The sequence below is a fragment of the Zingiber officinale genome, chromosome 5B (assembly GCF_018446385.1).
Source record: "Zingiber officinale cultivar Zhangliang chromosome 5B, Zo_v1.1, whole genome shotgun sequence".
In the NCBI taxonomy this organism is placed as follows: domain Eukaryota; kingdom Viridiplantae; phylum Streptophyta; class Magnoliopsida; order Zingiberales; family Zingiberaceae; genus Zingiber; species Zingiber officinale.
Genome location: NC_055995.1, coordinates 115,596,341 through 115,620,348, shown reverse-complemented (window position 1 = coordinate 115,620,348; position 24,008 = coordinate 115,596,341). Strand labels below are relative to the sequence as shown.

At 36.5% G+C, this 24,008-nt stretch overlaps 3 protein-coding genes and 1 pseudogene across 4 annotated transcripts; 1 reads left to right on the top strand and 3 right to left on the bottom strand.

The window, feature by feature from the left end:
- Positions 1-3,389: 3,389 nt before the first annotated feature.
- LOC121986951 (zinc finger MYM-type protein 1-like) lies at positions 3,390-5,624 on the bottom strand. The gene is made up of 3 exons (XM_042540871.1): positions 4,886-5,624; positions 4,079-4,836; positions 3,390-3,935 (listed from the first exon to the last, which is right to left on the bottom strand). The coding sequence occupies exons 1-3, from the start codon at positions 5,622-5,624 to the stop codon at positions 3,390-3,392; spliced, it is 2,043 nt and encodes a 680-aa protein (XP_042396805.1).
- A 2,326-nt stretch (positions 5,625-7,950) lies between these two features.
- Positions 7,951-9,386, bottom strand: LOC121987755 (uncharacterized protein At5g48480-like). 2 transcript variants are annotated; one of them, XR_006113717.1, is made up of 3 exons: positions 9,093-9,386; positions 8,719-9,004; positions 7,951-8,512 (listed from the first exon to the last, which is right to left on the bottom strand). XR_006113717.1 is itself a non-coding variant. In XM_042541488.1 (2 exons), the coding sequence occupies exons 1-2, from the start codon at positions 9,317-9,319 to the stop codon at positions 8,788-8,790; spliced, it is 444 nt and encodes a 147-aa protein (XP_042397422.1). In that variant the 5' UTR covers positions 9,320-9,386; the 3' UTR covers positions 8,592-8,787. The 2 variants fall into 2 exon arrangements, 1 of the variants encoding a protein (XP_042397422.1); XM_042541488.1 differs by lacking the exon at positions 7,951-8,512 and having other exon boundaries at positions 8,592-9,004.
- A 2,101-nt stretch (positions 9,387-11,487) lies between these two features.
- LOC121988020 lies at positions 11,488-11,633 on the top strand (annotated as a pseudogene).
- A 10,551-nt stretch (positions 11,634-22,184) lies between these two features.
- On the bottom strand, positions 22,185-22,994 carry LOC121985449 (cytochrome c1-like). The gene is made up of 2 exons (XM_042538914.1): positions 22,834-22,994; positions 22,185-22,772 (listed from the first exon to the last, which is right to left on the bottom strand). Exons 1-2 carry the CDS (start codon positions 22,843-22,845, stop codon positions 22,377-22,379), a joined length of 408 nt encoding a protein of 135 aa, XP_042394848.1. The 5' UTR covers positions 22,846-22,994; the 3' UTR covers positions 22,185-22,376.
- Positions 22,995-24,008: the final 1,014 nt, after the last annotated feature.

Here is a 24,008-nt window from a genome sequence, read left to right as displayed (position 1 = left end):
AAGAGAAAGGAGAGAGGATAATGTCCACATTCACGATGGTTGAGAGTATTTCTCCCAAATATTTGTGGTCCCCACTTTCACATCATTTTTCAAATATCTTACTATTCAAATATCTCAAATCTCACAATGAAATATCTCACCATCCAAATATTTATGGGTCTCACCCATCAAATATCCTCAACGTCACAATCAAATATCTCACCAATCAAATATTTATGAGTCTCATGAATATTTTATTAACTTACATATAATTTTACATTTAAATAAAATTAATATATATTTTTAATATATTTCATCTATCATTTATTCATAAATAATTTTTTGTACATTTATTCCATATAATTATTTTAATATTAATATTTTATTTAAATGAAAACAATACAATATCGGGCGTACACATTTTTAAAAAAGAAACTACAACATACGAGTTAAAATATTTCACAAAATTAAAATTGAATAACTAAATATTTCATATATAATAAATTAGTTATTTACTCATCACGATGACATGTTTCCCAAATGTGTTCGACCAAATCACGACGAAGATGATGATGCACCTAAATATCACGTAACTCAGAATTTCTTCGAATGTATTCAGCAAATTCACTGGTTGAACCATGATTCCCTGTGATAATATCTTGTTCTTCAAGATCCCAAATCAATATTGCATGACCTTCGTCATCCACAATCATGTTGTGTAAAATAATACATGTACAAATGATTTCTTTGCATTTATCCATAAATCAATGTCGCCCTAGACCTCTTATAATTGCCCAATGAGCTTGGAGTACCCCAAATGCCCGCTCGACATCTTTTCTTGTAGCCTTTTGTCTTTTCTTAAATTTCATTCTTTTTGGATCCGGAGGGCAGGAAAAACTCTTGACGAAAGTGGCTCATTCCGGATATATACCATCTGTTAGGTAGTACCCTTTTGTATATTGTGTACCGTTCACAATAAAATTAACTTCCGGTGCATTTCCTTTCAACACGTCATTAAAAATAGATGATTCATTAAGCACATTAATGTTATTGCGAGATCCAGCAACTCAAAAAAAATGCATGATATATCCACAAATGACAGATGTGACTGCCTCAAGCACAATTGTTGGATAGCCATGATCGCCTCGTGTGTATTGTGCCCTCCACGCAATCAGATAATTTTTCCAAGCCTAATGCATGCAATCAAGACTTCCTAACATCCCAGGGAAACCATGCTTTTGTTCATGCATTTCAAGCAAACGAGTGCTGTTAGTTGCATTGGATTTTCTTAAGTACTCACCTCCATATATTTGTATCACGCATTGACAAAAGTTGGATAAGCATTCGAGGGTAGTTGTTTCACCCCATTTGCAAGTACTCGTCAAATTGGCCGGCGGAACCTCCATAAGCCAGTTGACGGATAGCCGTCGTGCATTTTTGAAGCGGCGACAAACCTTTTCTCCTTGCTGCATCTTCTCTCCATTTAAAAAATCCACTAGGATGATTTTCCAAATTAGTGACTATGTGCAAAAATAACTCTTTTCTTATTCGGAATCGTCTTCGGAATATATCATCGGTATACACCGGCTCAACACAGAAATAATCATTAACAAGTTGAGTGTGTCCAGCTACACGGTCTCTATTAATTGTCCTACTTCTTTGTGTACTCCCATGATAATCTTGCACGAACTCAGCCACTCTAAATTGATTGCACACTACCATCATGAATAACGCTTCACCGGGATCTGATATTGTAGGGCTCGTTGTGTCTTCGAGAATATTATGACGAACTTGAGAATTTTCTTCACTAGAATTTTCATAATATTTGAAGAGTTGAACAAATCCCTAGAACAATGATCGAAATTGTTATCCATTTCTCTCTAAATTTTTGGTATAGTATGGAATTGATAAAAATAAATGAAATGAATGATATATATATAGGAGAAAAAATAAACGTTACCCAACGTTTGAAAAAAATAAACGTTGATTAACGTTCGATTTATTTTTCTAACGTTCATTTTTTTTTTTTTTTTTCAACGTTCATGTTTTTGATTTTTTCCCCAATGCTTATGTTTTTGAATGTTGGTTTTTGTTTTTAATGCAACGTTTGTTTTTTTATAAGTTAGTTTGTTTAAATATTTTTTAATTTAATTAAATTAAAAAAAATATACCACCAATTTGGTGGACCCCACACGAGGGAAATCACCTTGCACTAATTAGTGTCCAGTGATTTCCAATCCCCTCTCAAATATCTCCTACAATGGAGGATATTTGAGAGTGGAGGATATTTGGAGAAATATTACCTCCAAATACTTTCCATTAGAGATGCTCTCAGAAGAGAGAGGATGTTGAAAGGTTTGAACACTCTCTCTCAATTTTTTTTTTAAATTGTAAAATTTTTAATATTATTTAAAAAATTAATAAAATTATTTTTTATAAGTAATATTATTATTAAAAATTAATAATAATAATAATTTAAATATTTAAAAATATATTTATTTAATATGATATAATTTTAAGATAAGTGAGAGGATGATAGAGCCCATAAATAATGAGTGTTAATGTTAAAAGGGATGTGAGTGAAATAGATATGTTGTTATAATGAGTATGTGACAGTGAACCCCATGCTTTTTGATGAGGTGGTGAGTGTTATAATGACAATGCATAGTGGATGCTCTAATGGTATTGAATTAATAAGATTTTTTCCTTTAGGGTTCATCAGTTCATGCTTCCCTATTGAATTATAGTATTCAAAATTAAAAATTTTAGATACTCACGGGATATTATATGTATTTAGGATTTAAAATATTAGGATTTAAGGATTGAGTTATAATGAGTTTAAGCTAATAAAATTTTTCCTTTAGGGTTTATGCTTCCCTTTTAGTTTATAGAATTCAAAATTAAAAAATTTAGATGCTTACGAGTATAAGATTTCTTTAAGGGGTGTTGATTAAAATATGTATATATATATATATATATACTTTTTTAACTATTTTTATTTTTTATAGAGGTGCCTATGTTTAATCTAGACACCTTGATTCTTTGTTTTAATAAAAAAATTCCTTAAATTTTAAATCTAAAATATCCTAAATACATATATTATACTCTGTGAGCACCTAATTTTTTTTAATCTTGAACACTATAACCTAACCTCTGAATCCTAAAGGTAAAATCTAATTGACTTAATCTCGAAAAAAAAAAATTCGTATACCATCATCCTACACAGTGGCGGATCTTGGAATTCAATCATGGAGGGGCAGCCACGATTTGAGCACGGCAAATTTTTTTTGAATAGTTAATAACTTCTATGTAATTAAAAAATACTTTTAAATAACTTAGCATACAGGAGAAAAAGTACAATATTACGAAAAAAAACTCGTACAGTAATATTAAAATATTAAAGCAATTTACTAACGAATACGTGACAATTGCATTCTTCGAGACTCCATGTTCTGAAAACGCTGTAAAATTGGCTCATTGTCGACAGTATTAAAAACATCTTTCTCGAAATAAACTACCAAACTATCATTCATCCATTCATCTCCAATCCTGTTTCGCAAATCTGTTTTGACAATATTCATTGTCGAAAACACTCTTTCAATGGTTACAGTAGCAACTGGAAGAAGTAAGGCTAGCTCAATCATCCGATAAACCAAAGGAAACACACGATTTTTCATTGTTTCAATTATTTTCTTTGCAAGAGCTCCCAAATCTGAAATGCCTTCAAACTGTTCATCTGATCTGACGCCATCAATATATATTTCAAACTCTTGTTCAACCAACATACGCTCACTCCAAGAAAAATCATCCTCATAAAAATGAGCCAGATGCACTAATTTCTGTACATCAAATCTAGAGAACGAGTTCCTAGGATCAAGGCATGGCATATAAATCAACAAATCTGTAGTTGTTTCAGAGAAACGACTATCCATCTCCTGTAGAATAATATCGATAACCTACAATTTAAAAATCAAACAACAAAAGTAAAAATTAATAAATATGTTACTGTTTAAAAGAATTTAATTGATGGTAAACAAAAAAAGAATTATGAAGTTACCTCACAAAAGATTTCAACATGGTAGTAGTGATAAAAATTAACATTTTTTCCATCTCTCTTCAAACGACTACGGTTGTTGATGTTATCTGTCATATTAATTATTTCAATGGAATGAGTGTTACAAAACTTCTTCACATCCTCAAGTAAAATATCCCCTCCAGAATCTCTCAACTTTTGCAATTTGCATTTCACATTATTGATCAAATGCATCACATTCACAATATTTTGATCTTTCTCTTGTAGAACGGTTGACAAATGATTTGTGATTGCCAATATACGTTTCATCAATAGTAGAATAAACACAAATTCATACCTCTCCATTCTTTCAACCAAAGTTCTACTTAAACCCTTAGAAGAACGATCACCATCATCAATTAAATTTTGAAGAACCTCTATAACAGATGGCCACATTTGTTCAATACGACATAAAGTTGACTGATAAGACCTCCATCGTGTATCTCCAGGTCTAGCTAGACTAGTTTCTTGGTTTAGTCCTCTACCAGAACTAATCTCTCCTCTTTCAAGAAGTTTAACTTTTCTGTCATATTCAAATTGTCGAAGTTTGTCGGCCCTTTTGCAAGATGATGCAGATGTGTTCACCATCGAACCAACAATCCACATGAAATCACAAACATATTGATTTGCTTGAGCAACAGTTACAACCACTAGCTGGAGTTGATGAGCAAAACAATGAACATACAATGCATACGGATTTTCTTTCATTATCAGTGACTTTAAGCCATTAAATTCTCCAGACATATTTGAAGCACCATCATATCCTTGACCCCTCAATCTCGCCACTGACAAACCAATACTTAGCAAATAAAGAATCGATTGCCTCATTCAAACAAGCAGCTGTAGTTGTTGCAACATGAACTACAGCCATAAATCGTTCAATCACCTCTCCATGTTTGTTCACATATCTAATAACAACTGCCATTTGCTCTTTCACTGAACAGTCACGAGCCTCATCAAGTAGTAAAGTGAACCACCTATCTCCAAGATCAGCTAGAATAGCATTTGTGGTCTCAACTGCATAAGCATTCACCAATTGTTTTTGAATTTTTGGGGCAATCATTTGATTATTTCCAGGTACATTCATTCCAACAACTGTCGCAACTTTTGGACACTCTGAGATATACCATTTGAGTAATTCTAAAAAATTTCCTCTATTGGATGATGTCGAAGACTCATCATGTCCCCGAAAAGGCAATCCTTGTAACAACAAAAATCGAATTACTTTTAAAATGGAAGTCAAGCGTTTGCGATAAGCAACTTCAAGCTCATGTTTCCCCGATGAAAATGAATACTCCACACTTTGTATTTGATTCTTGAAACCCTCAAACTGTATTCTTGCCTCATTGTGCGCACTACCAACTCCACCTACATGCTCATTGAAATTTTCAATTGCTTTTTTCCAATTTATGAAACCAGATCTCGTAAACACATCATCTCCTCCAAGCCCTATATTACTAGGTCTAAAAAGATAACACCAGGAACAAAAGGCCGCATCCTTTGAAACACTATACTCCAACCAATCACGGCCTTTAAACCAAATTTCTCTGAAACATCTATTGTCTTTACCCATTTTTTTCTTGGAAAATTATGGCCTCGAGGGTGACAAGGGCCCATAGCAACATATTCTTTTCGAATACGATCTCTAGCACCAACATCATACTCTTCAATCAATTTTCGTAAACCAGGATCAACAACAATTTCTACTTCACTACTCAGATTTTCAATATTTTCAAATAAAATTTGCGGAGGAGGAGGAGGTGGTGGTGGTTGTGGTGCAGGAGTAGACTCTTCATCCGGAACACTAGACGATTCAATTGAACTCCTAGGTCTCTTTGCAAAATATTTCAACATTTTCTACAAATTATAATGTATGAGAAAAAATTATCAACATAAAGCAATGTGAACAATTTAACCATAACACATATAAATTATTTAACATCATTCATCAACAATTCTTTTAAAAAAATAAAATTAATTTAGCATAAATTATCAATATTCACAAATTACAATTAACTAACAGCTAATAAAAAAAACTAATTAGAATGGATGAATATCCAAAAACTAAATTACAAATTATCCAACCATTAAATATGCAAAATCTAAATTTTCAATTACCAACAATCGAATATAAAAAGCAACTAAACATTTAAACTATCAAAATTTTAAATTGTTAATTGTATCATACATTATAATTAAGAAACAATCAAACAATTATTAAAAAAATAAAATAAAATAAAATAAAATTCAGTAATCCACTTACCTGAAGGCTGAAGGCTTCACCTTTGGGCTTTGGTGCTTTGCCGCTTTGATCAGCACTCGGCAGAGAGAAAAAAAAACCTTTGGATGCAAGACTTTGCCGCTTTGGTCGGCGCTCGGCAGAGAGAAAAAACAAAGGGCAAGTTTGTGAGCGGCGGAAACCAAAAAACGGAGGAGAGCAAGGAAATTGGTTCACAATTAAAAAAACAATTGGACACGTGGTTCACAATTAAATTCGAAAAATATAAAAAGTAAATCTTTATATGGAAATGTGTCATTGTGTCAACGTGGACACGTGGTTCACAATTAAAAACATGAATGGGTCTTCGTCTCTTCGAGACTTCGACTCCTCGTTTTCTCCGCGACTCCGCCAACCGTGTTTTTTCTCCGACTGTTGGCTGCTGCGAGTGAAGAAGGAAGATAGTCAGCTTGTAACAATGGAAATCAGAACTATCCACAACAAGGTTGTCTTAAGTAAAGAGGAAGGAGAACTATCCTTGATTTTTTTTTTTTTTTGGTTTCGCTGACAAGGGGGGGGGGGGGGGGGGGCGACCGCCAACGCCACACCCTTGATCCTACATGTATCTGAATGAATTTCAAACGCCCTAAGTGAGGAACAAGGTCTACCGTATATATTGCTACGGATAAAGCGTCGAGCGCTCATGCACACCACAGTGATCCAGACACTTATATCCACAGTGATACATGCGCTTGGATTCAATCCAAGCGCATGCATTCAAATTTTTTTATTTTTTTTTAAAATCAACATCTCCTCAAAGAACACTATACCTCGTGAGTATCTAAAATTTTTAAGCTTAAACACTGTAACCCAAAATGAACCCTTGAACCATAAAAGGAAAATATTATTAGCTTAAACTCATTATAACTCAACCCCTAAATTCTAAAATTTTAAACTATAAATATATAAATATTATTACAGCCGTTGTGATGATAGCTATGTATTAATTATGATTATAATTATTATAACTTATAGTAGCTATAACTAGAGGGGACATATAAGAGAGGCTAGCTTGGGCTTTAGCTCAGTCTAGCCCAAAGCCCAAGCTAGCCTCTCCTTATAAGGGTATATTATTTAGCTTAAATACTTTTGATACCTTGTACGGTTATTCTCTTTATACTCTTTTAATCTTATTTTTTAAATTATTTATTAATATTTTATTAAAATATTATCATATGAAAGATTTATTATATAATATGATATATTAATTTTTTTTGGATAAATTTTTTCATATACAAAAAGATAATTTATTTTAAATTTAGTCCCTGAATAAAATCCTGGTTTCTGCTCGAGCTATAGCCACAATTGAACCAATTTTTGATTCAATTGTTTCAATTAAGTCAAAATGATTATATATAGAGTATTACCGTATCAAAATACTATTTTAATTAAAACTATTTTATCATTATTATAGTAATAATAATTATGTAAGTTATAATAGTAAACCTATGTCAATCCACATCTAATAATCGATCCAATCATTCGAGATACTTTTAAGTTGACCTATCAAAAATCTTAAGTTACCTCAATCGACCTATAAAAATTCTAAAAATGACAGTTTGGTATATGAAGTCCTAGTAATATGGGATTTTGGAGAAGAATTTATTATACATACTCTCATTCTGTATTGAAAGAGTTTATTTTCATAACTCAAACTGGACCACTGAGTTACATACAACAATAAGTAAGACTATTCAAACAAATTGTCTATTTAGGTGACCTATCAACCTAAGGTCAAATATCTAATCAATCCAGTCTACCCAAGTCCTGAATCACCAAGTAAGTACTGGGTGGAGGTCCTTAATTAGGTAATAACACTCACTACCTAGCTAGAAGGTAGATTGTATAATTACTGTCAATTTTTTTCGAAACAAACCCAAAATACATCAATATTAACATCCAGGTCCTCGAATCCATTTCCAAGCTCGATGATTATCAATTAATGAGGCCACAGATTATCAATGAGGTCGATGTTCCACATAGCTTCGTGCTCCATCAAGTAAATTCATCATCTAAGGTTAATTAGGTCGACTATTTCAATCACCCAAAACAACACGAGTGATCTGATATAGAAACTCCTAATTCAAAATGCATTGCTAAATCATCGAAAGAGTTAGAACCATGGATCTGCATGCTGCTCCGTCACAATCTGTGGGGTTGTCTTGTCTTGGTTCTTAACTTGCCTGTATTAATTGCACACATGAAATCTAAGTTACTGATATTAATACCAAACAGAATAGCAATAGATCAAAACGGTTGATCTTAAGCGAAGAACAACTCAAAATGGCCGCAATCTGATTAGAGTTTCCCAAATCACAAAGTATATACTCTTGCAGAAGAAGAATGTTTAGGCGAATCGAAAAATTTAGGAAATGATTTGATCATCAACCTTGATGTAGCAAATCCAAAGTGCTTGCTATTATTTCATATGGCGAGGTAGCGAATCGGCTAGGGCAAATCAGTTTTTGGGTTTGAAGTTCTTCGGCATGGATTCAATGACCCAGACAACGTCGTACGGGTCCTTCACCTTCCCGAAGACGCCATCGTCGTGCTCCGCCACTTCGCTAACGAGCTCCGCACCGGCAGCTAACGCCCTCTTTACCGCCTCATCTACGTCCTCAGTTTCGATCCAGATCGCGATCCCGCCGAAGGATGCCGCAGATCCTTCCGCGCCTCTGTCGACGGCACACGCTAATTCGCGTCCAAATGGCAGAGGAAAGGAAGAAAAAGGGGGAAAAAATATTAAAGGGGCTTATTGCTTACCCTTCGTCAAATCGATCGCTGACGAGCAGAACAGAGGAACCGATCTTTAGCTCGGAGGAGATGATGCGTGGAAGGTTGCGCTTGCGCTTCGGGTACGACACCCGCCGAAGCTCCTCCGCACCGAAAGCGTCTCCGTAGAACTTCACCGCCGCCGCGGCCTTCGCCCCAGGAATCAACAGCTGCGTCTTGATCCCGTACAGCCCCGCTTCACTCGACGTCGCCGCCATTGCGAGATCGAAGCTTCCGGAAAGCAACAACAAGAGGAAAGGAACGGACAACTGAACGAGAAGAAGCAAGAAGGTATTTATAGAAAGCGCAGTCCGCGTCACTCCTCGAAACCGTTGGAATAATTCGAGTTCATTTGATGCCTTTACTTGAATGCACTTCCGGAGAGCAAACAACGACGATACTGCCCTCCATACCGGCCACTCAATTTCCAATCTCAGCCGTTGGACAGGATCCAAGACCAGGCTTCGATTACCCATTCCCACTCGCCTTGGGGACCACACGCTGAAGACGAATGCATTTACAGCGTCGTTTGTTGGGCCTCTGGAGGAATTTGAAGAAACAGTAAGAGTGCCACTCTCAGGAGGCGGGAGGGTTCGCTCTGCTGCCGAGGGACCCACGTGTACATGTACCGACGGTCATTGCAGTTAGAGTCTTCTTTCAGTGGGCACCATCGAATGAATGTCTATTTTTATTAAAAGGGCATTAAGAATTTTTTATTAAATAGATTAAGCTTTTATTAAATATTATATCAAATTAATTAATTTGTTATCGATTTATTTGTTCAATTTTGAAAGTAAGAATTGATTTATTAAAAAAATTAATTAGTTCAATTTTAGTAAATTTGATTGGATTGATTCGATTTTAACTCATCTCTAAATTATGATACAAGATATGCCTGCATACTAATTAGACACGATCTACCGTGTTAAGCTAAAAATAAAAAATAAAATAAAGAGATTTTTTTTCAAAAAATATTTTTAAAAATCTAAAAAATATTTAACTTGTTTTTAATTTTTATCTATTTAAATATTTATTTTATTTTTAAATATAAGACTCCTTATGTAATTCCAAAGTGACCCCGAGTTCCATTTATCCTTTTTTAAGCAACCAAAAGATAATATATAAAATTGATACATATTTAGTTTTAGCCACAAATTTATTGTTTATATAGAACTAAGTTCTTTTGAAAAAAACAATTTATCTATAAATTTACAAAATTTAAATACTTTAATCTTTATTTTTTAAACAACATATTTTTTTTATATAATTGTTTAAAGGAATACAATTTAAAATCTATAACGTATATATTCTTTTGAAAAATATTCATGACATAATTTAAATCATTTTTCTTTTTATATTTTAGAAAATATTTTTATAATTATTTAATATATCTTATAAAAATTTAAAATTCTCTTGGTCTTCTCTAGTAAACAAAGGAAGAGCGGATGATACTCTTAAACAAACTAGGGAGTATATATCACTCATATAACTTCTCTCACTTGTTTTTGTTAATCAATTATCGTACATTTTTCACTCTCCCACGTACAGCCATTTCTTTCTTGATACCTCTTTTCACTCCAATACATGTCATGGAGCATCCCTAATTATAAAACATTCACTTACTCTAGCACGCTATAGGAATAATCCCGAGTAGAAATATCCCTTCTTCACTTTAGTACGTGTTAAGGAAATATCCCTGATTGAAAACATGCAGAGTGTGATCTGACGTGAATAATAAAAATTAAACGGGGTAAATAACTATAAAGTTTAGTTTTCGATGACCAATAATTCAAATAATAAAATGGATGAAATCGAAGCCCGACGATAATGGTAGTTTCGCCGGTGGTCGCCAGTAGGAGAGGAGTTAGTCGACGATGATGACGTGCAAGTAGAATGGGAAGGGTGATGACTGAACTGAATTTTTATTCAGATATGTAATTGATGGTTGATAGGCCTGTGTGTGAATGTAAATATATGTTTTATTGGTATTTCTTAAATTCGTATAAGTTTTGGGTCATCTCTTTCATCATGGGCCATCAACAATATAAGTATAATTATCTTACTATTTTATTATTTTATAAAGAATCTGTCTCTTTTACTAACTAATTTTGGTGAAACCTAAAATAAAATTATGTTACTGTCATTTTTTCTATTTACATCGAAAATAATTCTAAAGTTTATACTCAACTGCGATATATTGTTGAGAAATTTCCTCATTAATCAATTAGGGATCTAGAGTTCGAGACTCAATTGTAGCGTATTATTGATATCTTTTCTCATAATCAATTAGAAATCTAGAGTTCTCTTTAATCCTATATCTTAGAATTGGCAACACTGCGAACAGAGAAGTTTCTATAAATACCCTAGGCTTACGATGTTAGAAAGCATACTTTTCTCGGTCTTTTGCCTAAGATCAAGTATGATATTAAATTAATTTTTTATAAGGGAAGAGCATTACAATAGCGTGCTGCTGGGATGAGATTCTCAAATGTCACCCTAGCATTGCACTATTGCATGTAGTATTTCTTCTTATATATAAAAATTAAATTAATTTTTTATGAAGGAGAGTTTGTTATTCGCACGCGTTTCATGTATTATTACACGCGCAACTAAGGGCAAAGCTACTTATAGCTTCGGTGGGGCAATTGTCCCACCTCAATTTTTTATAAGTGTATAACATTATAAAAATATTAGAGTCTTGACCCACAAAAAATAAAAGTAGTGGCAATCCTCAAAAATTAAACTATTTTTTATAAGCGAATTCTTCTTCCATCATATCTCTCCCTACATTGCCTCACTTGGTATAAAGGTCCTAGCTCACGCAATGTGTGTGTATGATCACTAGTATATATATAAAAATAAGTCCCTTCCTATGTTGGGCCTTGAGGCAGCTGCCTACTTTGCCTCATAGAAGGTCCAGCCTTGGAAACATGTTGCTATAATTATATCTTGGATGAGAAATTTTAATGATTGATAATTATTGAAATTTACGTTAACAAGTTGGATCTCACTTGTGTTATGAGTGTGTAGTATAAGAGAGGTCCAAGAAGGTCGAGGGCTAGATTATTAGTAAGAAGAAGTTCGTGCAGACTGGAAAACTTGATATAAGCTAAGGAAAGACCAAGAAGGTTAAGGACTAGTTTTTTTGGCAAAAGGTGAAAACCCGAGCAGATCACAAGATTCGATGAAGGGTAGATGAAGACCAGAGACGAGGAAGCTCCAGGCACAAAAGTCTAGAGAACATGATGTTCATCTGACATGAGGTAATTGAGAAACAAGGGTAGAAAAGCTTAAGCAAACTTCGATTATTAGAATGGATGAAATAACTGTATCAATCGATTAGTAACACTTAACAATCGATTGGTACATTAAAGACTTGAAGGGAGTTATGTACTTGAAGGTTTAGGGATAAAAAAAACTTGTATTATATTAGGGTTCACCAATCGATTAGTATGATATACCAATCAATTGGTGAGCCAAAACCCTAAATTTAAAATCCCAGTTTTAGGTTTTGCAACACCCATCAATTGAGTGAAACCTAGAATTCGGAGTTTATGCAATTATTGTATCAATTGTTCGTAAGTTTTGCCAATCGATTGAAAGTCAATTATGAGCAAATAGAAGTTGCTCAAATCAATTGGTCCCTTCAACTGAGGGGTGCCAATCAATTAGTGCAATAGATTGGCAAAGCATAACGAGTGAACAGAGGTTTTCCAAATCGATTGGCCAATCGATTGAGTACTATCAATCAATTGGTAATTGAATTACCAATCAATTGAAATTCAAAATTAGGATAATCTTAGTCATTGATTTTGGTCCTAAAAGGAGGAATTATTAGTGGTGGTAGATCGTTAATGGTAGGTCTTGGATTAGTCACCTAAGAGGTGGATATTAAATAAAACAAACATGTTAGCGTTGTGTAAGTGTTGATTTGGTTGTGTCGTCAAGTTTCCGTTGTGTAAATTCATTCAACAAAGTGATCAGAACTATTCACCTCCTTCCCCCCTAACTCACAAGGTCCTAACAAAACTATTGATAATGGGAACGTGCAAACATGGGGGTTGCCCATGATGTGCATATTACCCACATTTAATTGGGGCAAATTACTATACTACCCTTAGTGGATTCCCATTATATAAGCATCCAAACCATTTATCCCACATGTCCTAGAATCAAAAATCAAGAATCGAAAAAGAGAGAGATGCAATAAAGAAATACGTGAGATAAGCTTTCACCATGCAAAGAAGGAAGAAGAATGTCTAGTGGTGTGCAATATGGGGATCATGGTGAAAGTAGCGATGGCGGCGTGGAATAAAAAAAAGTGCGACAATGAAACATTAGGTTTCACGAGAGGAAAAGTTTAATTTAAAAAAAAATTAAAAAAAACGTTAGTTTTATTTTGTTTCTTAATGCATGTGGCTTATATTAATGCATGCTAGGATGGCAGATTCCATCTTTTTTTACTATAATCACGTCTAGAGAATTAATTTGACTTGGGTACTGAACTCGACTGATTTTTAACCCAAACCAGACCGACCAGATTGGTTTGACGAGACTAGTTTGGTCTAATAAGATTCTGATTTAGTTTAAACCATTAGTTGGTTTAACTTGACCAGTTTGGTCTAAACTAGAATTGGTCTGATTCAAGATGGTTTGTTTAATTAGACCGGATTGAATGTAATTGAGCTGGTTTAATTAGATGGGTATGGGCTGATCAAATATGTCAAATTTGTTCTAATGTTCTAGATTTGATCAAAATTGGGTCAGATTGAATTAAATAAGTTTAGATTAAATAATAACAAAACATACAATAGAAAATCTCTGTCTAATTAGATTAGTTCTAATGAGGACATGCAATGGACAAAGTTTAGAGTTCGGTTTCCTGATCGACCAGTCTAGTGTGTCAATCCACTGCAGCTCCTCAAATAAAGAAAATTAGTTTTTCTTATTTGCTTATGGATTTTGTATATTTTTCTATACATATATGTAAATTGAAATGAACCGGTTTTGTTACTAGTTTGTCAATTTTGTACTGATATTATTATTTTTTTTCAATTCCAGATGCCACAGATGATATGCACGATGACTCGTTGCAATGTACGATGAAATAAGCTAGGGAGAAGATTCAGGAGATCGAATATGACTCATTTTTTAGAGTCAGAGGACATATTGGACGACTTGATTATTCTGGAAACTTGAATAGGTAGAGTTTTAATTTTGGATAATTAAAGGATATGCGCTTTGATTCAATCATTGTTAGGGTATCCAAAGGTGGTAGCACACCATATATGGGGGCGCTTTGAAGGGTGCATCTCATATGCAAAATTGTATGTGAAGCTACTTCACCATGACTATCTAGAGGAAGATCATGAAGAATCTGAGGAGGATCTAGAAAATGATCATAAAGAACCAGAGGAAGATCATAAAGAACCAGAGGAGAATCTAAAGGAGGATCCTGAAGAATCTAAAGAGGATTTTGAAAAAGGTTTGATGATAGACCAAATTAAAAATCCTGAAGTTAGTCTATCTGAAATTGCCTCAAATGCATCCATGTTGAAAGGGATTAATTGACCACTACACTAGTATTTGTCCTAGTGGGAATGATGTTGACCTATCTAGTTTATTAGAGTTCTGTTATTGTAACTGTCATTATATACAAACAGTATTAGTCTATTTAATTTTGAGTCGTGTTATAATTTCTGTCGTTCTGTACGAACAAAGTTATTTTATAAAAAGTTATGTTACGTGTTAATTATTAGGACCTGTGTAGTCGGTAAGAGGAGGATGAATTGCCTATTAAAAACAACGTGAATCTTTCTCAATCTTCCAACTCAGATTAGTAGCACACTTTATAAAAAGAAAATTAAACAACGAATAAATTAAAGACACTAAGGAGTTACTTAGTTACATCCTAGGTGGTTATTAATCCAAGACATAAAAGAGCACTGAAAAGATCTCCTTCGTGTAGGCGGAGAAGTCTATTATAATCATTGAACGCTCAGAAATGTGCTAGAAAATAAATATTAGAGTTGTTAATTTTCTAGTTCTAGGTGTCTTTTTATAGCCTCTGAAAAATTATATTCGAGGCTGGAAGGCGCCTCCAACAAGCTAGAAGGCGCCTCCAGCGAGGCAAGCGAGGATAAGACTTTATCCTCACTAATGACTACTTTTTGCCTAGTCTAAGGTGCCTTCCATGAAAGCTTGAAGACGCCTTCAAGAGTTTGAAGGCGCCTTCCACTAGGAAGGTGCGAGGGCACCACCAGCAGCGTTGGAGGTGCCTCCAGCAGCTCCGTTTTTCTCTTCCGCTGCTCCGTTCGGCTAGGTGATTTCTTCCATCCAGAATTAGGCTCACTCAGACACATTTTCGGTTTTCTCCTCGAGCAGACTTCCTCCCCAACTTCTCATCCCTCTAATATCGTGCACGTCCTTCTCGTTCACCGGTATACTATTCCACAGCACCTCGTCCCTTGGATGCACCGAGCTCGTCGACTCCCTTCCCGTGTCATCATTTTCGCTAGCTGCGTCTTCCGCTCGACTTCTTATGTTCCTATGCTCCTGCATACTTAGACACAAAGATCAAAATACATAGGACCTAACTTAACTTGGTTGACCACATCAAAACTACCACGGGATACTAATAATCTTCTCATTTTTGATGTGCATCAATCCAAGTTAAAGTTAGGGTTTCACAGAATAATAACAAGTTGTAAAAAAAATCTTGCAATATAGAGAATTAACTAAGTTAACAAAAATTACAAAAAATTGAATAATGATAAAAATGTATTGTTCTTACTCCCCCTTAACTTATACTTATCTCCCTTTTTGATCACATCAAAAATATGAAACACTTTTATAGGGGTATCTTAAAAAAAATTTATAACCATTAACTGTCTTAACAGTTAGACAATTAAATATTAATTCAATAATTGGATTCCAGGTTGTAGTGAGGCACTAGACCTTCTTGGGTATTGGAACAACAACCACTTCTAGATAAAGCCTTTTAAAGAAAATAAATATTTAATTTTCTTTCTGAGACTTCTAGGTAAAAAAAATATCAATTTAATCTAAGCATGATCTTGGAACCCAGTATAGGTTCCTACCTACTGTTTTTACTAAAAATTTAGCTGGTACATAACTTCTAGGGATTTTTCTAATTTGTCCTTGGTGATTTCTAATGTACCAGTTAATTTTACCATAATTTCTAAATCTTGTTTTCTGATAGAATCTATCAGAGCATGCATGGTTATCTTTCAATTTCTCTATTTGTGTTTTCAATTTTTTATTTTCTAATTTCAGATTATTAAACAAGTCTAGTGGGCATGCATTAGCTAATTATCTTTTTAAATCAAAAATTTCTTTTTCTAATTTGAATATATATTTTTAGAAAGCATTTTGATAAACTCAAAAAAATTGCTTAGGAGATAGTGCATATACCTCACTTACCTTATGTTCTGATGCTCCCCCTTCGTCACTACTTTCTTCAGAGGATCCTCCCCCTTCGTTGATGCTCATTTTTGAGAAACTTTCAATGTCCCTCTGGTGATCTGCCATCAATGCTAGTCCGTCATAGGCTTAAATTTCGGACTCGAAGGACAATGATTCATCCCATGAGGCATTCAAACTCTTGTGCTTTGATCTTATTGGTCTTTTGCCCTTACCCTTCTCCTTTTTCTTTAGTTCTAGGCAATTATCTTTGATATGCCCTTCTCCTTATCAATTGTAGCATCAGACCTTTCTTTTGCTTTGAAAGTACTTTTTTGCCCGTGACTTATTAAATATATTAGATTTAATGAATTTACTAAATTTTCTCACCATTAGGGCTGCTTCGTCTTCATTAATTGACGCTTCAGAGTCTGGATCATCCATTCGTGCCTTCAGGGCAATATTCTGACTAGGCTCATTTTTCAACTCTGCACATCTAGATCCGTGAAGTTCAAAGATAGAAAAAAGATTTTCTAATGAACTAACTCTAGGTCTTTAGATATATAAAATGAGTCGACCATGGATGTTCACTCAGGAGTCCTAGGAAATGCATTTAAAGTGTACCTTAATGAATCTCAGTTCGTTACCTTTTCTCTGAGATTCATGAGTCCGGTAATGAGTTCTTTGATCATCGAGTGTAGATGTGCAACTGTTTCGCTTTCTTCCTTCTGGAGGTTTGTCAGTTGGTTCCGGAGCAGGTCCCGTCTCGCGAGCTTTGTTTCGGTAGTTCCTTCTTGTAGTTTTAAGAACTTGTCCCAAAGTTCCTTTGCTAATTCGTAATCTCCGATCCGATTAACTTCCTGGGGTGAAAGTACGCTGAGTAGGTGGAACTCGGCTCGTCCGTTCGCTACGAAGTTTGCTCGCTCCTTCTTAGCCCATTGGAATTCTTCATTTTCATTTCCCAGTTGGTCTTTGGGAGCTACAAAATCATATTTAATTATCAAAAGAATTTTAAAATCAATTTTTAAAAATGCCTCCATGCATTTCTTCCATAATGCGAATTCTCCCTCGAACTTTGGCGGGCAAATGCTCTGTCTGGCCATCGTCTCAATGCTTCAATCGGTGGTTAGTCCTTCTAAGGTGAACTTGTCTCTGATATCATTTGTTAGGACCTGTGCGGTCGGTAAGAGGGGGTGAATTGCCTGTTAAAAATAACGTGAACCTATCTCAATCTTCCAACTCAAATTAGTAGCACACTTTATAAAAAGGAAATTAAACAACTAATAAATTAAAAGACACTAAGAAGTTACTTGCTTACAACCTAGGTGGTTGTTAATCTAAGATAGAAAAGAGCACTGAAAAGATCTCATTCGTATAGGCGAAGAAGTCTATTACACTCGTTGAATGCTCAAAACTGTGCTAGGAAATGAATACTAGAGTCGTTGTTGATTTCCTAGCTCCAGGGGTCTTTTGTTATCTCTTAGAAAATTCTATCTGAGGCTAGAAGGTGTCTCCAACAAGATGGAAGGCACCTCTAGTGAGTCAAGCGAGGATAAGAAATTATCCTCGCTAACGACCACTTTTTGCCCAATCTAGAAGGCGCCTTTAATAGTTTGAAGGTGCCTTCCACCAGAAAGGCACAAGGGCGCCTCCAACAACTCTATTTTGCTCTTCCGTTGCTCCGTTCGCCTGAGTGATTTCGTTCATCCAGAATTGGGCTCACCCGGACCCATCTTTCGATTTTCTCCTCAAGCAGCCTTCCTCCCCGACTTCTCATCCCTCGAACGTCGCACACGTCCTTCTTGTTCACCGGTGTACTCTTCCGTAGCACCTCGTCCCTCGGATGCACCAAGCCCGTCGACTCCCTTCCCCAGCCATCCTTCTCACTAGTTATGTCTTCTGCTTGACTTCTTGTGTTCCTAAGCTCCTGCACACTTAGACACAAGAATCAAATACACAGGACATAACTTAACTTGGTTGACCACATCAAAACTACTATGAGGTACTAACATTAATAAACTTGAAAATGATTAGTTCATTTCATGATTAGTGCATGTTTAATTTAATGATTAGTTTATGGAAAGAAGCCTAAAAACAAACTGACTTGCTATAACTATTGCAAGAAGGCCACTTTGCTCAGGATTGTACTAAGCCGAAAAATGTAGATCTATGTTTAATTGCTTTTCATGAGCATTATGTTTTTAATTCAGTGTTGTTAGCTATTTTTTATCCTTTGTGGATTATAAATTCAAGAGCAACGAACCATGTAGCTTATGATCAAGCTATATACATGGATTATTGTTGGGTATTGACTGATAACAAATGGATAAATATTGGAAATAATGCAAGGATTGAAGTAAAAAAAGTTGACACTTGCAACCTCAACCTACGTGGTGGATGTATCTTATTTTTACATTATGTCCTTTATGCTCCTGAGATTCAACGAAATCTAATCTCTATTGCTTGTATTCTTGATTTGGGTTATTTGTATAAACTTTTTTAGTCAATATGTGGAACTTCAAATTAATTCTATGTTAATTATCTGTAATTATAAAATGAATGGTTTCATAGTTCTTGATGTTGAACTATATATTAATTATGAAATTAATGGCTATTTTTTCAAACATGGCTCTTACTAGTGATGTTGATATTAATGATAAAGTTTGACATGCTAGACTAAGACAATTGGATAAAAATGAATGAATAAATTAGCTAAAGAGGGTTTATTAGATACTTATGCTAAGATTGATTTGTTTATATGTGAGCAATGTCTTGCTGGAAAAATAACTAGGAAACCATTTGGTAAGAATATTAGAGTTGAATCACTATTACAATTATTTCATTCGGATATTTGTGGTCTGATGAATGTGAAAGCTAGACATGGAGGTTTCTATTTCACTACATTTATTGATAAGGTCACATGTTTTGGTCATGTGTATTTAATTTCTCATAAATTTAAAGCATTAGGTTGCTTCAAACGTTATTTGAACGAAATTGAGAATCAATTGAAATGTAAGGTTAAAACCTTACACACTGACAAGAAGTTGGAGCGGAAGGTTGCTAGAGAAGGCCGAAATTGGGTTCGGGTGAGTCTTATTTTGGTTGGCCGAAATCACCCAACCGAGTAGAGCCGGAGCGGAAGATCCGGACCGAGGTGAGCAGCACCAGAGCAGAGGGCTCGGACCAGAAAAAGTCAACTGTGTTGACTTTAGTGGTCTGGGCGCCCGGACCCAATCCGGGCTCCCGGACCAGTCCGAGTACCCGAAGCGATTCTAGGCGGCCGGAACCCGACTTTTGATCGGATCGTGTTTGACCGCGATCCGTTGCGAAGGGGATACAATTTTATACCCTTCCAGGCACCTGGAACCCTCCAGGCGCCTCGATGAAGGCTATAAATACATCCATGGTCCAAAAGCTTTTCAATTCAACAAGCAATTTGATATTCAACACTTGTGCGCTTCTATTGTTTAGTTTAACTTCCTTCTTTCCGTGCTTACACTGCTGTAAAAGAGACTTCTCCGCCTGAAGGAGAATTTAGTGCGATCATCTTCCTTGGATTAATAACCACTCCGGTTGTAACCAAGTAAACCCTGGTGTCTCTTTTCTTTTGAGTTCAGTCTTTAATTATTTATACAAGTATTATTTTAAAAGTCCGAGAAGGGTATCTCTTTTATATTTGTGTAGGGGTATTCAACCCCTCGGACAGCCGACCACCAACGGTCGCCAACACTTCTTTTTTGTACGCCACCCCAAACGGTCGAGCTTCCGGACCCGCTGGCAGGTCGGCTTACCACCTTAACCCGATCTAAAGAAATACAAGAACCACTCGGACTACCTTCATGCCGCATCCATGCTGGTCAACTAGAAGTATGACATCCACAAGTTGCTGCTTGAGGGTGTGTTGTACATCTTTGGCCCGAGTCAGATCCGCACTGGCCTCCCGACCAGCTTAGGTAAGAGATTCCATGTACGTCTTTCCTTTGATTCTAACTGATTTTTTTGCTTCTTTTGCAGCCGAAGTCATGCTGCGTGCTCGGATGTCCGGCCTTGATAAGCTTCAGAACACCGAGATTGAGGTGGTTGTTATTGAAGAATTGGCGATCCGCGACCTACATTTGGTCGACTCTCAAGATGAGAGCGCAGTGACTCCCGCCTTGGCAAGTGGAGGGGCAGCTAGCCGAGCTCCCAGTGTTGAGGTTGCTGGCGGCTTGAAGCAACCATCCGAGCAAGTGTCTATCGTCCGATCGGAGAGTTCAGGCTCCTCTGGCTAGCCGTTGTTAAGTTGCAAGAGGCGCCAAACAGTCTTCGCGCTCTGCTGCTTCGGCAGTGGGATCTGCCGAAAGGGTCAAGGTCGGCACCTCGAATCCCTCCGCAATCCTGATACCACGCCCAAGATATCCTTCGACCGGACTCCTTCGGTGGTCGAGCTATCACAGGAGCCTATTGCCACAAAGCCCTGGGCTTCCAGGACGCCATCGCAGCCATCGAGGGTTCGGCGATCGGTCATCCTCCAGGCATTTGCATCCCGAACGGGCGTTTCGTCCGAAGAAGATCCTCGCTCTTGGTTGGCTTGGGCTATCTCTGAGGGTGTTTGGAACAATGTCCGATAAAAAGGTATGGTCGCGGGTGGTGCCTCTCCATGCGTGCCGGTTGGCACTCGGTTCCACCCCTAGATAGAAAGTTGCTCCAGGGTCCTCCTGTGCCGCTCGGCCTCCTGCGACGGGCTTTTCCTGAAAAGATGTATTAGTAAAGTGTCCCTGACACAATACTTTAACGAGCTGAGCATATCTCTGAAGTGACAGTTGAAGCTTCTACCGTACGATATTCTGTCTGAATCAGCCGCCGACCATGCCGTTTGTCAGCGGCGCATGCTCCCAAAAAGATAATATCCAACTAGCGGTGTCTTTTACTGGACTGAGCGGGATAGCCGCTTGAAGGATAACTGCTCGGCTTGGACTCTTACTTTCTGCTTGGCTGAGCGTATTATCTTGTCAAGCAGGAAAGCGCCTCGACGTGCCCTTGCAAAAGTCTTTCTGAGCGTCGGAAGCTCGGAACCCCACTGAGCTGTTATGATGTCAGCTCGGGTCTTCATTATCCGGATCGTGCGAGCGTGCTATCCGATCAGCCAGTGGTATAGGGGTATTTGATCACCTTAACTCTGACCTCCATCATGACACTGACTTTCACTATGATAGCGAGGTGGGGCTTCCTCCCTCTTATCATCACATCATCGAGTATTATAAAATTTGAATTTAATTTATTTATCTGAATGAGTCTCATCAAATAAACCCAAATAAATTTTTATCGAATACTCCAAGAACCATTTAATTTATTTAGATCCTTCCTTGTTCCTTGTTGCGTAACCTCAGTCATATCCTTTTCACAAGCGCTGAGTTGCAAAGTGAAATGGAATTCATTAAATTAGGGAGAGGATAAAGGATGAGGTCTCTGTCAATGAGTGTCTGATAAGAGGATGAAAATGAATGGACATGTAAGTCATGCAATTAATTAATTAAGGAGATCATCAAGTGGGAGAAATTATCATAATGAGAGATTCGTTTAGAATGAATTTGATTCTATCTCTTAATTAACTTAAAATTAGTATATAATGATTATATTAAAATCTAATAGCATTAAAATGACATAGCATCGACCAACAAATTTAAGAAAGAAACTCTTTATAATAATACTAATTACAGACATTAAATATCTAATCTCCATCAACAATTCATGCACACACTCACATTAACCAATAACAGAACCACTAAACACACTTTAATTCTTACCATTAACTATTAATTATCATGCTTAATACAGACTCTTATTCCGTCGATCATGACGCAGATCATCTTACTACTCATCACTGGCCTCCGCAGCCTCCTCGGCCGGCGCCGCCGCCTCTTCCTCTGCCTCCGCCTCCTCGTCCGGCGCTTCCTCCTCAGCCTCCGGCTCAGCTGCCGCCGGTTCACTCTCGGCGGCTGGGTCTTCGGCGGGCTCCTCCTCAGGCTCCGTGGCGACCGGAGCCTCCGCTTCTGCCTCCACCTCAGCCTCAGCCTCAGCCTCTGCCTCTTCTGTTACTGGTTCCTCTGCTTCCGCTGCAGCCACCACTTCTTCTTCTCCTCCTCCTTTGGGCTCCTCCTCAGCAGCCTCTTCGGCCTCGGCTTCTGGCGCTGGCTCTGGCTCTGGCTCATCCCCGAGGGGAGCAGGTGGTTCCTCAACCAGGTCCCCGATTACCGGAGCTGATTCAACCTGCAAATCAAACATATAAGGCGACAGCTGAAGAGAATCATAATTTTTAGCGGACACTCACCGCAGCAGCCATGGGAGCTACTGATGAAGAGCAAAGGAAGAAGAAAGAAGAAGGTGGTGGGGGAGATCGTGTAGAAGGAGAGGGAATTTATAGTCCTCCCACGGATGCAGCTTCAGTGTCGGCTCCCTGCACAGTGCAGTTCAACTCCGGGTCAGACTGGACGGCCCGACCGCTCTAACATTTTGATCCGGCCGGATTGGGACGAGAAGTCAAGAAGGCGGGGTCCGACGGGGGTACGGGCGTCACGCCACCGGTCGGCGCCTGGTGGGCTCGCGACGAGACGGGTGGGAGCCACTCTCACGTGGAGGGAGAGCTTGGGCTGGCCGGGTGGGACCCACTCTCTACGCTCCCAATCAATTTGTCGACGTGGCTTAATTATTTATTTATTATTATATTTAAAAAAATAAAATAAAAGGAATCTTGTTTTGTATATAATAGATCTTGCGTGAGATACAATGTTTGATTGATCAGATTTTTCTAGGTCCAGTGTTGTTTTTGTCGTATCTATTCGTGATCTTGATCTTGATGATTGAAACGCTTTGTTAAAACTTTCTATTTGCAAATTATTTTGTCGATAAGATTCATTGAGATTTGTGATAAGGTAATATCATCATTTTGTGAAAAAAAACAAAATAAAATCTAAAAAAAGAAAATGAACAATTTAACTCTTTTTCACTTCAATTGGTGAGATATTTAACTCCAAGGAATTCTAGAAAAATGGAAAAAAAAAAATATTGTAATCAAATGAGTTTTAATATCTAGCGCAACAGAAAATTATAGTAATTTTTTTAAAAAATACATAACAAAAAAAATTCTAAAAATATTTTCTATAATTTTTTATAGTAATTTCTTGTTTGAGTAATTTTTGCTTGTATTGTCTTCAAATTTTAAATGTACGAACTTGGCCCCTTAGGGCATCTCAGATGATGCAAGTTTCTACAATGTCATATCAAAATTAAAAAATTTTACTTTTCTCCCTATTATAAAAAAAATCTCTTAATAACTCTTTTACGTGTTTCATACTTTCTTATAACTCCTTTGTTTTTAATTTTTTAAAATAAAAACTAATATAAAAAATATTTTAATTGAAAAGAAAGAACAAAGAGCAACTCTCTAAACAAAGTCGTCTCTAACGGAAAAAAAAAAAAAAAAAAAAAAAAAAAAAAGAGGGAAGG

What these genes read in the sequence shown, in the direction of transcription:
- LOC121986951 (XM_042540871.1), bottom strand. Translation starts at nt 5,624, where the DNA reads ATGGGTAAAGACAATAGATGTTTCAGAGAAATTTGGTTTAAAGGCCGT. An exon ending in TGCAACAACTACAGCTGCTT is followed by an intron (nt 4,837 to 4,885) that starts GTTTGAATGAGG and finishes TTGGTTTGTCAG; the next exon opens with TGGCGAGATTGAGGGGTCAA. An exon ending in TGAAGAGAGATGGAAAAAAT is followed by an intron (nt 3,936 to 4,078) that starts GTTAATTTTTAT and finishes TTTAAATTGTAG; the next exon opens with GTTATCGATATTATTCTACA.
- LOC121987755 (XM_042541488.1), bottom strand. Translation starts at nt 9,319, where the DNA reads ATGGCGGCGACGTCGAGTGAAGCGGGGCTGTACGGGATCAAGACGCAG. An exon ending in AGCGATCGATTTGACGAAGG is followed by an intron (nt 9,005 to 9,092) that starts GTAAGCAATAAG and finishes TGCCGTCGACAG; the next exon opens with AGGCGCGGAAGGATCTGCGG.